The 13,903-nt window shown below is 40.3% G+C and overlaps 1 protein-coding gene across 1 annotated transcript; it reads right to left on the reverse strand.

The window, feature by feature from the left end:
- Window positions 1-6,319: 6,319 nt before the first annotated feature.
- On the reverse strand, window positions 6,320-13,196 carry Il17f (interleukin 17F). The gene is made up of 3 exons (XM_004869060.4): window positions 13,104-13,196; window positions 8,221-8,441; window positions 6,320-7,131 (listed from the first exon to the last, which is right to left on the reverse strand). The coding sequence occupies exons 1-3, from the start codon at window positions 13,128-13,130 to the stop codon at window positions 6,894-6,896; spliced, it is 486 nt and encodes a 161-aa protein (XP_004869117.4). The 5' UTR covers window positions 13,131-13,196; the 3' UTR covers window positions 6,320-6,893.
- Between the last annotated feature and the right edge of the window lie 707 nt (window positions 13,197-13,903).

The raw sequence follows: 13,903 nt of genomic DNA on the forward strand, positions 1-13,903 counted from the left end.
TGAACAAGTGTTAGGGCTTTGGTACTAAGGAGAATAATCGGGGCTCCCTTATTTACATGTTGTAAAATAACTTCTACCTTTTTTTTTTTTTTTGGCTATACTGGGGATCAAACTCAAGACCTTGTGCTTGCAAGGCAGCCACAATACCACTGAGCTAAATCCCTGGCCCTTACATGTTGTAAAATAGAAGTAATGATATTATTACTTCACTGAATAAAATTCACTCCCATATGACAAGAACTGTAATTCACCCAAATTATTAAACCCAAATCATCCTATATGATAGATCTCACAAAGCTAAGCAACACAGATCTAAAAGAAAGGATTTGTTTTCTTTTATTCTTAATTCTATTTTCTACATATTTTCAAATATAACATCCAGAAAACTGGCATCTCATATACAGACATAGTCAAAAGTAAGAGGCAGAAGCAAACTTTGCTTTCTTAATAGATCCTACTTGGGGTTTGAGGTGACCACAGAAGGTAATATGTCATTTGACAAGTGGTCTGTGGGAAATCTGGGGTTTTTTTCTTTTCAGATGTTGAGAAACCCAGGAATTGGAATCAACAGCAACCTAGAATCCCAGGAAGCTTTAGCCTGATGGATTAGCAGTTTAAAAAAATTTAATGCTTTCCCATGAGCATGTTGTCCTTTCCAAGGGGGACAGTCACACTCAGATCCTACTCCTGCACTCAGCATACTAAGCCCTTCCAGAGCTGTGCCTCCCAGAGCTGGTTTCCGTCAAAGTCATTAACATGTGGTTGGGGGAAAATGGTTATAGGGCTTCTGGTGTTGTCACCACTACAAAAAAGGTTTTGTCCTTGTCTTTAGGCCATACAAAGGGCTGTGGTGTGTCACCTACAAATAGCACGCAAGGAAACCACAGAGGTAAACAATGGAGTCAAAAGTCTGAGTTTTGTGTTAGCCACAACCCCAGGACATCTCATAAATCCATCTTTGGGTAATGCTTTGATTTAAAAATAAAATACTCAAGGGATTCCTAAGCAGAGACAAGGCCAACATGACCCAAGAGCTCAAAGGAAAGAATAAATCTCACTGGGAGAGTAGGTAAACAAAAATATATATAAATAACAAATAAATAAATGTAATCAAACACTAGAAAAGTTTGGTTTGTTTGTTTTTGGTATCAGAGATCGAACTCGGGACTTTGTGCTTGTGAGGCAGGTGCCAGAATCACTGAACTAAATCCCCAGCCCAACACTAGAAAAGTAGTAAGTAAATACCTTTCAATAATAACACTCACTGTAAATGGCCTTAACTCTCCAATCAAAAGACACAGACTGACAAATTGGATCAAAAAACAAAACTTGACTTTGTGTTAGCCCAAGAGACTCACCTCATTCACAAAGAAACACATGGGCCGGGGATTTAGTTCAGTGGTTCCGCCACCTGCCTCGCAAGTGCAAGGTCCCAAGTTCGATCCCCAGTACCGAAAAAAAAAAAAAAAGATTATACATTTGGGGCTAGGGATTTAGCTCAGTGGTTTCACCATCTGCGATTGAAAGAATGGAAAATGTACTCCACACAGCTGAAACCTACTCTAATATCTGACAAAGTTGATTTCAAAACTGTTTGGAAAAGACAGAGTCTCACTATATACCAGTAAATGGAACAATTCACAAAGAGAAGATAATAATTGCAAGTATATATCCACTTTTTATATCCATATCACAATCCAATTAGGCAGATATTATTATCAACCCATTTTGTAGTCAAAAAGTTGACACTGTGGGCTGGGGATTTAGCTCAGTGGTTTCACTGCCTGCTGCGCAAGCGCAAAGACCCAGGTTGAATCCCCGGTACCAAAAAAAAAAAAGAAGAAAAGAAAAGCTGACACTCAAAGAAAGTAACTTTCCCAAGGTACACTGTAGATTTGAAGACAAACAAGATTGTAATATGCAAATCAATGAGAGAGACACTTCTGTTTGTATTATATTATTCACAATAAAAAGTAACTAAAATAGCTACAAGCATTATTTAATTTTTAATTGGAAATAATTATATTCCAGAAATAAAGAAATTTTGGCTCATCAATTTGAAAGAATTATGTAGCCACTAAAAGCCATTATGAAAATTCTATGGAAACATTGGAAATATATGAAATATAACAAGTTAAAAATTACCAAATACAAAATTGCATGTATGTTGCAATTAGAGCCTTATAAAGTACTGTATATATCTCTGAAACAAATGAGCACACAAAAAATGAAGTATTGAAAGTGAAATGTGATTGTGATGGAACAATGGTTGGCTTTTCTCTTTTTATCTAATGCACTAAACAACACACTTACCTTGTCCGGCACTATCATCTTATATGAATTACTTTATTCTCTCCTATCAAAACCTCCTTGAAGTAGGTACTGGTATCATGCTGATTTCATAATTGAGGAAAAGCAGGTGAAGAGAATCTAGGTAATATGCTCAGATCATTAGTAACAGACACATCTAGCAAACCCTAGAACTGATATTTGTACCTTATAATCTGCTTGTAATATCCTTGCACTTAGTCATTATGCTGTGATCTCTGCTATCACTGCAATGCCTGTAGAGTTTAAGAGAATAGATCAGTATTTTTCAGACCAAACATCTTTTTTCACATTTGTATTGGTTATACAGATCAATGGATTTCACTCTGGTAGATCTGTACATACATATAACATACGTTCATTGTTTTCCCCTCCCCCTCAACTCCTCCTACCCCACCCTCCCCGCTTAGTTTCACCTTTGAGGGGAGTTCAATGTTTATATTTTACTCCTATCTGTCCCCTCTAGCGCCTACCCTTACATCCCCCCCTTTATTCCCTTCCTCTTGTCTGATAATAGTCTCCCTCCTACTTTCTTGTCTCTTGTTTAGATTTCACATACCAAGGAAAACATCTTAATGTAAAAATAGTCTTCCTTTGAACCCAAGGCTTTCACACTGAACTATATCACCATATCGCCAGCCCTTTTTCTATAATTTAGTTTGACACAGTATCTTACTTAGTTGCTAAGTTGCCCTGGCTGGACTCAAACTTTCAATCATCCTACCTCGGCCTCCTGGCAATAGGTCAATATTTTAAAGCATACAGCTTTAACGTGTACCACCAGCTGAACATGTACCACTCCTGAAATTTATTGAACTAAAAATGTTTTTCTTCCTAATTATACCAAGGAAGTAAATTACAATGAACAATTGAACAGGGCGGGAGGCCAGCAATGTGCTGAATCTGTACTTTCCTTGACTTTTCACAAATGGAAAAGTAGTAACAAACCACATATGGAGTAGTATACTAGATCCTTTGTTTAAACCTACTGTGTGTGTGTGTGTGTGTGTGTGTGTGTATGTATGTACAAACTAAGTGGATAAAGCAATTTTATAACCATGTGAATTAATACAGATGGGGTGCTCCCCTGGAAAGAAAAGCTCCTCCCTACAGCACATGTGAAGGCCAGTGCTGCAGAGGGAAAAGAATTTACCAATAGTCAAGGAAAATAGAAAAGTTAAAGTTTATCAATACACTGCAAGAGAGCCGCAGGCGAGTACAAAGGAGAAGCATACCAACAGGGAGAAAGCAGGAACCTGTGTACTTAACTTTAATGTGAGGAGGGAGCCTGGAAACGTCATCCCAGGAACACTTTCATCGGGACACAGTGGTTCTATTGTCCACCCATCTCAGTTCTAAGGAGTGCCAGGTATTTTTGGAAGACTGGCATGTCTTTGTTTTACAGGGCACAGCTAGAAACCCTTGGCAGAGCTAGAAATAGTCTCTCCTAGCAAAATTGATTAATAAATATGTACAGTACACAATAACTCAGGTTAGTGGTCAAGGGGGTCAGAATAAAATATATACAGTGTATATATGTTTGTACTTGAAAGGGACTTTTGATGTTATACTGGCACTGAAAAATAAAGTATTCTTTCAAGCTCCCATGCATCTAGCACTGTATGCAGAGTTTTTGTGCATAGTTAATGGACGGAAAAGTTAATGTTATACCACAGGCTCACCTCACCAGTCAGTTTCTTCAAAGAAACAATGGTAAAATAACCATAATTCCCCACACTTCCTTCACACTTTTCTATGGAAACATTATATTGAACACCTGAACCCTCTACCTAGTCCATTTCTCCTACAGGTAAAACAAGCTGGGCCCACAGGTGAAGAACACAGCCTGCTCTTTCTGCTCAGCATGGTCTCAAAACAAGGGCTTCCACGAAGCAGCCATTTGCTTCCTTTCCGCTCGGTAAGCAATTTGAGACTGAACGGGTGCAGTGCGCCATCTTGTGAGCAGGAGAGGTTGTGCAATTTCCTTTCTTAAATTTGTTTTTAATTTTTTATTAGTACATACGTGTTTGCAGTACATAATAATTATATTTATCGTGGGGATTTGGTACATGTATATAACACATCTTAACTCCTTTTACTTCCCGTTCCCTTCCTCCATGCTATTGCCTAAATGCCAGCCCTGGCACAAGCCCGAAAGGCAAGCAGCTCTCAGGCGGGGCCCCAGCCTACGGTAATTCTGTGTACAGTGTGTTTGAAAATGTGGGGTATGGAGTTCCTCTGTACACTCTCCCAAGGGCAGCCCTGGGCCATAGAAAGAAGCAACTGAAGTGGGTCTTTATTGGACAAACTGTGGAATTGCTGTAAAAGAAGCATGAAAATTCAGGAACTTGGAGTTGGTGAGCAACTCGCCTAATTCCTCCAGGCCACATTGGCAAAAAAGAAAGACAGACCAGGTGATCCACAGGAGTCCATCTGACTCTAACAATGTGAGTCTACCATCAGGAAAAAAAATGCCTTCTCTGATATTAACTGGCCTTCAGATTTCTGATCCTTTTGCGCACTATCACCAAAGTTTTCTTGTGAAATACAGCCTTACCTTTGTCACTCCTGTAATAGAGTACACAAAACTACTCAAAATTGGTCCATTTGCCTACTGCTTTTTATCTACAGCTGTGTTCATTCATTCATTCTAAGGAAATATTTGCTATATGTTCCCCATTGTGTTCCCATATCAACACTATCAGAGCACTTGAAACTATTTGCTGTCCCCTTAACATATCATGTCCTTGCTTATGTTGTTCCCATGCAAGAAATTCTTTTCCTTCATCTTCCTCTAGATCAACTTGTCTTCACCTCAGTTCAAATATCATCTCCTTCCTGAAATTTCCCAGCTCTCATTTTCTGTGTTTTCCTATCATTTTTTTGCCTTGATCATAGTATTTAACACCCTGCCTTAAAATTACATGTGTACATGCGTAATGAGATGGTATCTTGATACACTCAGAGATGTGATTTCTTCCTCCTGCAATTTTCATCTTTCTGCTTCCCCCACTGTCCAGGTTGAGGGGTTTTTCCATGTATGGCCCATGGGATAGAACTATTATTGCCAACATGACCAAAGAAAGGAAGATTCTGTGGACAGAATCGGACATCTAAATGGACTTCTGGAGCTTATAGCAAACTTATTATAGCTAAGAAAGGTTTTTTACATTTCCAGAGTCTGACCTTTTTAAATACAAAAGCCAGTATTTATACCTTAAGCAGAAGATTCTAAAGTGGAAAAAATGAAGACTCTGCCTCCCCAATCACTCTTGTTCTCGTACCAACCAATTACAGAATTAGAAATGGGAGCCAGGCTCCTGCTATCTGCCCATCCTCAAGCCAAGTCCCAGATGGGCAGGGGAGCTTACATTCCACTTCCTCTCTGGAAGCTGGAAGCTGGCAGCAATGCAGAACTGCCCTGAGCCAGCAGCATGATGGCAGTAAAGGAGAAAATGTGGTGTGTTGGGTCTGGGCAAGGGAGGCAGGAGAGGACCTCTGAGTTTCCCAGAGAGGCGTGAAGCCTGGTGTTCTCTGGAAGCTGGTGTGCTCCCAAGAAGCCTACAGAAGAACAAAAGACTATCAGTGACCCTCAAAGGACACAGAAGTCATAAGGAGGAGGATTTAAAGTGACCACATGGCCCTAATGACTGGGGTTTCAGAGATGACAGCTGCTGACACTGTGGCCCTTCTGTATATATTTCTTACTTTACTCTGTAGCACCTGTGGAATGTAGCCAGAATCTGCTTTGTAAAAGAAAATATCCAGAAGGTTCGAACATTAAAGTGTTACTTGGGAACCTGAGTTCTGTTTGCACCATTTTCCTGAATTCTCCATGTAACTAACACTCAGGTATCATTAATAATAAAGTAACTCTAACACCAGTGCTCTAATGAAGAAATACAAAACACAAATGACCAGTATATAGGATTTCAAGATCTTTAGGGCTATGAGATCTTTGAGACTAGAAACAAGCACCTCAAACATTTTTCAGTTAATAATATTTTATTACATTATTACTGGATATATTAATTTTTCTGCTAACTTTTATATGATTAATAGATCATAAATATATGGATAATTCCTTTTCAAATATAAATACCTACTAGTTCCGACCAATATCGTTTTAGCAAATGCTTCCTATAGACATATTCACCAGATCCTCATCCCCACCCTTACCATCCCACCCCAGCCTACCCAGCCCCTTCCACACACTCATTCATTATGATTGTATTTTCTGTTTCCATTTCACGAACAGAGATCCCAGGGAATAGCACTAGATCACAGTGGTCATCGTGATGATGAGGTGGTCATCATGTAACATAATGGACATGGGGTTCTTAACGCTCCTCCATGCACTTTCAGGAGGATGGAGAACTGGAACATGTCTGAAGCATTCTAGAAAAGTAATACTATATCTACGACAAAGCTTTGAGAATTCCATGCAGAGCTTATTAAGAGTCTTAAGAAGTGGAGAGAATGGGAAATCAGACAGGACTTGTTGCAGGGCACTGGATAAGGAATGGCATTGCTCCAGCTTCTCCAACTGAGTTGATGTGCAGCTCTCAGGCCACATGGTGAATGATGGGGGTGACACAGGTGCAGCCAACAGTCACCAGAATTTTCTCCAACTGGAAGGAGTGAGCGCAGCCTTCGGGCTCCCTCCGGAGGACCAGGATCTCTTGCTGGATGGCAACAGAGCTCATGGAGCTGTCTTCCTGCCCCTGGGCATTGATGCAGCCTGAGTGTCTGCACCGGGCCTCTACAATCTCAGTGGGGAAGCGGTGGGGGTCTCGGGTAATGCTGCAGGAGGAGCAAGCCAAGACAGAAGGGTGAGACAAGGGAGAGAAGAGGAACAGGGGCCACAGCCCTATGGGCACTTTGCTTTGGTTTTTTTTTTTTGGTACCGGGGATCAAACTCGGGACCTTGCGCTTTCGAGGCAGGCAGCAGAACCACTGAGCTAAATCCCCGGCCCCCTATGGGCACTTTGGAGACACCCAGGCTGCACAGGCACTGGGGCCACCCACTGGTAGTTGCTTAACTACCTGCCATTCAGTTTCCTCAAATAGAAAGTGGGGTTCTCATATATCATTCTCTCATGGAACTGTTGAGAACAGTAATACAAATGCCTATAAATCACCCCTCTGGACAACATTAACATACAATTAATGTTAGATCTTTTAGTTTATGTTTATTGGCTTTATTGTGATAATTAGTCCTCATCCTTTACCTAAAGATTGAGCATCACCAGTAGGTCTTCCAACATACAATCTATGAAGCCTGCTGCATGGATAGGAAAACCAAGCTATCTGCAAATCTCACAGCTTCTCTCAACTGTTCCCTCAATAGTCAACACTGCCTAGTAGCATAAAAGCATGAAAGCCAATCAGCTAGTCTGCCACTGTACAGACTCCTGTCATAGGAGGAGTTGTGAAGCAACTCCAAAAGCACTCTTAATTGTCCCTAAATCAGTGCACTGATTGGTTTAGCATAGTTCTGGGTGTGGATGATGGAAAGGCCCACCCTGGGTATGGGTGGCACCACCTAAAAGGTAGATATCCTGGAAGTGAAAAAAGGGAAATGAAGACCTGCTGCTTTTGTTTTTGCTGCTCCTGCTGCTGTTCCTTGCTGGTTTTGCTGCATTCTGCCTGCCTTGCCATGCCATGAACTGTTTCTCCTCTGTGATGCCCCTCTGCCATGTTGCCCTGCCCTAAAGCTCCCCAACTATGGACTGAAACCTCTACAAATTGTAACCCAAACAAATCTTTCCTCCTTTAACTTGTAGGTGTCAAATATTTTGTCAAAGCAATGAGAAAATAACCAAGACAATGGTTAAAATAAATTAATATATTTTTCAAAAGACTGTGAAGATCTGTCTCCCATGCACTTACTTATAATCCCACGGGGAGCTGGAGCGGTTCCGGAAGTCATGTGTGATGAGAATGCCCTGCTTTTGATTGAGGATTCGAGTGTTGACCCTCACAGTGTTGCCCTCCAGAGGAGGGCAATTGCTAGGCTTTTGGAGACTAGTATTGCCCACTCCGCGAGTTTTCCAAGCTGCCGCCTCCCTTAGGAGGGTGATCCCCAGCATCAATAGCAGTAGGGACTTGACCTGGAAAATAGAGAGGGTTTGCAGTTGCTTAGAGACAGTGGTGTTATATGCTGGCAAGACACAATGCATGCTCTAGCATTCTTGGTTCTTTAATCAGACTAGGGATTCACTAGACCTCAGGTCCCGACTGGGAATGGGACCAGTCATACTGAATATATCAGGGTGCCCAGCTGAAAACTAACATTAGCCTGGTGACTGAAGCCCTCTATACTCTGAGACCCCCTAAAGGAGAGACAGAGAGGTATCAGAGTCTGGGCCTGGGTTTAAATCTTATCCTGGCTTCCCTGTTAAGCCCTTGATTTCTCTTCTTTCCAACTACATAACAATACTCACTTCATAATAATGCTAAAAAGAGTAATGGAATGTTTAATGTAAAACACTCACAAACCTGTCTAACAAAGGAGAGGATTAATAAATAATATACTTTGTTTTTAATTCCAATCTCATGCCCCACAAATCCCCACAGAATCCTTCCTCCCCCATTCCTCCTCTTAGAGTCCCCTGCCCCTCCTCTGTCTGTCAGATTCTACTCTTCCATCAAGGCCTACTCAGATGTGCTTCAATTAAAAGTATGTTTACCATTGTTGAATAATAAAGCTTTCACCATTTATCACTCAAACAGTATTTTCATATTGCCTAGAAATATAGAATTTTTGTCCATGTCAGATTTACAACCACTGGCTCGTAACTTCCTGCAGAACAATGTGGACAGAAGGGGTGCTCCATAAGCACTTTCTGAATAAATGAATGAATGAATGAAAGGATGCAGTTAAATGAACAATATAGTTAAACTACACAATAGTCTAACTCAATGCATTAAGAAAAACATTATGCAAATCCAACTATAGCAAAGTTCCAATTATCCATGGTAATTGAAAGAAGCAGGGGCACTAATGTTGCATAACAGAGAATATGGAATCTATTTCTCTTTAGCTTTGGAATGTATATGTTTTATGCTAACATTGAAACACTAGTTTATCTGGTGTTACAGGAATGCACAAACAAAGGAAGTGGTCTGTGAAGACCTAACCAAAAGAACAGTTAAAATCCTTTCCAGCTTCCCTTTGTCTCAACTATTCTTTGCTCACTGTGCCATCACCACTGGCCCTTACTAGGGATGGATGAAGCCCATTGTAATATAGAACAGGAGCTGAAGCTGAGTTGCTTTCATTCTCTGGGCTTGAAGTGGTTCAGGTTTGTGCTTTTCAACTAGGGATGATAATTAGACATGCTGATAAGAAGGCCTTTTTTTTTAAATTTTGCAGATGCTGGAAGCAAAAAAAAAATATTAAGTACAAATAAAAAGATCAGCTTGCTGTACAGAGGTAGCTGATACTAAAAATAAGTTGATTTTAATCGTCTTAATCCTTATTTACACTTTCAGTTTCTCACACTAGAGAAACTGTTCGGTATTTACACATGTGTGTCCTATTTATTTCACTTAAGAGTATGGCCTTAATATGCATCCATTTAGCTATAAATGTCTCTAGTTTCTCATTCTTTATGGCTGAGTAGTGCTCCATTTTATTAAAAAAAAAACAACACATCTTCTTTATCCAGTTTCCAGTTGATGGGGACTTGGGAATAGGAAGAAAAGGTCCAAAGGGGTAGGGGAAGTGGGAGGGGCAGGGGAAAGGAAAGAAGGAAGGAAAAATTATGAGAAAAGAAAAAAATGGAAACAAAGTCTATGTAAATAGGGAAGGGTGGAGGGGTGAAGGGCGCACAGGTAATGGGGGAAAAATAAGACCCAAGATACATCATGTACAGGTAAAAGCACCCAGTGATAAATGTAAATGTATCGTACACCTAAAATGTACCAATAAAAGAATTTAAGCAAAAACTAAGTTGAAAGCAAGACCAGCCGAAATAAGCTAAAATGAGGCTGATCTCCCTTCATCTACATTCATGCAACAACCAGTACTTGGCTACGGTGTGGTGGCTGACAGCACAGTCCCTAGAGTCAAATGTCCAGGGTCTGTCGCTCACTTCCAGGACTTTCCCAGGAATGACTCAGTTTCCTCCATGAGAAAATGTGAAGATTAAATGAGATGATGCATATAAAGCACAAAGAGTCCTGCCAGCACACGACAACCATTTCATATAGGTGGCAGCCATTGACATTATACTAACACTACACAGTAGATAAGATAGACGTGAAATCTACCTTCATGTACCTCTGTCTTGACAAAGTGCTATGAAGTTTCCAAAAAAGTCAGCTTAAATTAGAAGCCCCTAAGGTTGCTTCCCATGTCTATCAATCACTTTCTTAGGTTTCTCAAGTAAATTCCTCCTTTCAGTTTTCTTTTCTTCTTCTGTATCGTATTCACTAAATCACTTCTAATCTTCAATTTCAAAGTTTAAAAGTAACTGTGTCTTCAGATCATGTGATTTAGTAAAAATTACCATGCTTCTAACAAGTCATTATTATTTTCACTTACATATTCCTAGAGTATTTTAGCAAATGCTTTTATAGCTCTTTAAACATTGTATTCTAACAACTGTTTTGTGAAGTACACAAAGTTAGTCTCACCTGTCCCCTTTGGGGGAAGGAGTTATGTCTCAGAGGCAATAAGCACCTTGATTGGGCTCACCAGCTTATGGCATTCTGGAAACAGACATCTAACCTAGGTGTCAAGAGTCAGTGCTTCTGCCACTGAATGTCATTACTATTATTATCAAGATTAATCTTAGCTTTTCCCACTAGAGGAGCCAAGCATTTTACTCAACGTGGCAGCTCTATCAGAATTGCATAAGTGTTGTAGATAACATGGTCCTTTGTCAGAAAATCAGATGCTGTCTGCAAGTTACTCTGTTGTGTCCATGAAGCTATAATTGTTATGCGATTCAGAGCAGGGGCCCTGATAAGGCTGCCTCTGTTTCTTCCGGGAGAAGTTCAGAGCATTTTGTAGGTTTGAATTCTCATAGGCCCTTTATAAAGCAGGTAACCAGATAGCACTCTCATCCTGCAGAATAGGAAACAGGGGAAGGAGAAGCAGCAACTCCAGGTGGGCTGTAACAGGACACAAACCTTTCCACCCTAGCTTTGTACCTCACTCCAGCTGAGCCTAGCTAAGAAACACCTCAACATTCACATCTCTGCTCATCAACAGTTTGCACCCTCCCCATTGTAGCCACTCTGAGCTCCATGAAAATTTGCCTTAACTACTTACTGAGTATCTCCTATCCAATTGTACTGCCCAGCTTCTGATCCTACTCCAATCCCCCTTGCACTGTCATGTTCCTTCTTGTCAATCCAACAGATTTCTCCAAAGAAATGAGAAATACAAATGGATTTGGAGCACAGAACTACTCAGCAGTTTTGCTTGAAATGCTGTAAATTCAGAAATCTTGCTTCTGAATCATTCAAAGAGAAGCATACCATGCTTGGAGCCAGAAAATCTAGATTCCTATCTTAATTATTCTGTTTACAGTATTCAGTGATGTTAAATAATCACTTAATTGAGCTCTTCCTCCTCTGTGTAGAAGGGAAAGTAATCTCCACTTTAGTGGGTTGATCAGAATCTCAGAGGTAATAACAATAGAACTAATAATTAACACTTACTGAATTATTTCTCTATCTTTACCTGTTATTATATATTACAATAGCCAAGTTAAGTAAAAGCTAAGCATGCACAGATTTGCCATAATAGATTTGTTTATTCTCAGTCACATCAATTAATCCCCAAAAAATGCTACGAAGGATAAGCAATAATTTTTTTACTGTACATTTGAAGAAAAGGAAGCACAGAGAGGGTAACTAATCCAAAATTCCTCATGTTTCGAGTATTGGAACCAGGTTTGTCTGACTTGAAAGCCTATGCCCCTAAATGCTGCACCTTGCCACATTCCCTGTAATCCTTAAAATAACATATAAATACAAAACCAAAGTGTTATCATTGCCATGTGCCATGAACCTTTCATGAAATCCAAACTCTTTCAAATTATATAGCTTGTAAAACGACCAAAAGGAGGAATTACAGAGGCAAATAAAATGATGTGTGATTTCCTAAGCCTTGTTTTCATACGCTTCTGTGTTAAATTCTTCCCAGGACTTATATGACTAAGGTCAGGCAAGAATCCAAACCCAAGGAGAAGGGGGTAGATTTCCACGGAATTAGCACCCATCTTGACTCTAAGAAGAATAAGATGATGGCTAGCAGAGACGCAGGAAATTCCCCTTCTGTAGGAGCTGTCCAAAAGCTCACCACTGGGTGGTTGTACTTCTTCCATCCAGGGCATGCTCCAGTCTTAGTGTAGGGGAGTGTCATTAGACCCTTTGGTGGCCCAGCTTCCTTGGATAAAATACACGTGTACACACCCCTCAAGGGCTGGCCAGGTTCCCACCATAAAATAAGAGTTTTTGGCCGTCTAGCTCCATAGTGTTCGGCCACCAGAGAGACCATGCCTCCTGTCTGTGATAACAAAGACTTCACATGCTACCACCACCTGGGCAGCAACCATCAGGCTAGGAAATACTTTTTGAACCCCATTATAACTTTTTGGGGATTTTTTTCTTATTCTCTATGGGCAAAAGTCAAAATTAAAAGTCAGCTTTGTTTTTTCTTTTAAAAAATACTCTTAAAGACTCCAATGAAGCCTACCTGCTTTTGTGAAATCCTAGGCATTGATTATCCTTAAGGTAGAATTATTATTACTACTCACCATGGTTGGGTTGTGCAGGCTTTTCATTGCTATTTCCCTCTGGTGCTTGCTCTGTACAGGAAGGTTGTTCTGAGTATGGCCTCCTGGGTATGCCTGTGTGTGTCAACGAGAATACCTGTTGGTTTTATAGCAATCAGTGCCCCTGTTTCAATTGACCTGCTTACTGTCTTTAAGTTGTGGTTGGCCCAGAGTCACTGACGAATGCAGTTCGTTTTTTCTATTCCACTTCCTGAAGGGTAACCAAAGAGGGACCCTAAAAGGGGATGACGGAAAAAGGGTCAAATCTTCCTGTTCTTCTACCCTACTTCTACCCCGATCACCTTCATGACTACAAAATTCTTAACTGACTACAGAGATGAACAAAGGGATGAATTACTGTCATGATTGTTTAGGTTCTTTCACAAATTGCCATCACTTGTGTCACGCAATGTATGTTCTACTTTCCAGTCATGCAACATGAACAATGATTTAAACAGGAGATAAGTCGTTCTTACCAAGACTTGATATTAAACAAGAGGACTGTCTTTAATTCCACTTTATGGATGGGATAACAAAACCCCCCAAAACCATAACATCATTGAGAGATTCAGATATTATATCCCCAGGTGGTTTTGTGGTCTCCCTGAACTAATTTCCTTTAACTCTGTGATTAGATCCCAACTAGTGCTTTGCAGTCATTATTCATATAATGGCTATTTATCCTAGCTAGCTCTGATTAAGGATCATTTTTTTCACCAAAATGAATTAGCACACAGAAGCCTTTAAACACTCTTACTTGTGATTTGTGAATTTCTGAATGA

The sequence above is a fragment of the Heterocephalus glaber genome, unplaced genomic scaffold, assembly GCF_053883595.1.
Source record: "Heterocephalus glaber isolate CG9 unplaced genomic scaffold, H.glaber_assembly_v1.0 deba00001523, whole genome shotgun sequence".
Lineage (NCBI taxonomy): Eukaryota > Metazoa > Chordata > Mammalia > Rodentia > Bathyergidae > Heterocephalus > Heterocephalus glaber.

Coding starts and splice junctions, on each gene's coding strand:
- Il17f (XM_004869060.4), bottom strand. CDS start 13,130: ATGAAAAGCCTGCACAACCCAACCATG. Junction 8,442..13,103: donor GCCTGCACAACCCAACCATG/GTGAGTAGTAAT, acceptor TCTATTTTCCAG/GTCAAGTCCCTACTGCTATT. Junction 7,132..8,220: donor AGCTCCCCGTGGGATTATAA/GTAAGTGCATGG, acceptor CTCCTCCTGCAG/CATTACCCGAGACCCCCACC.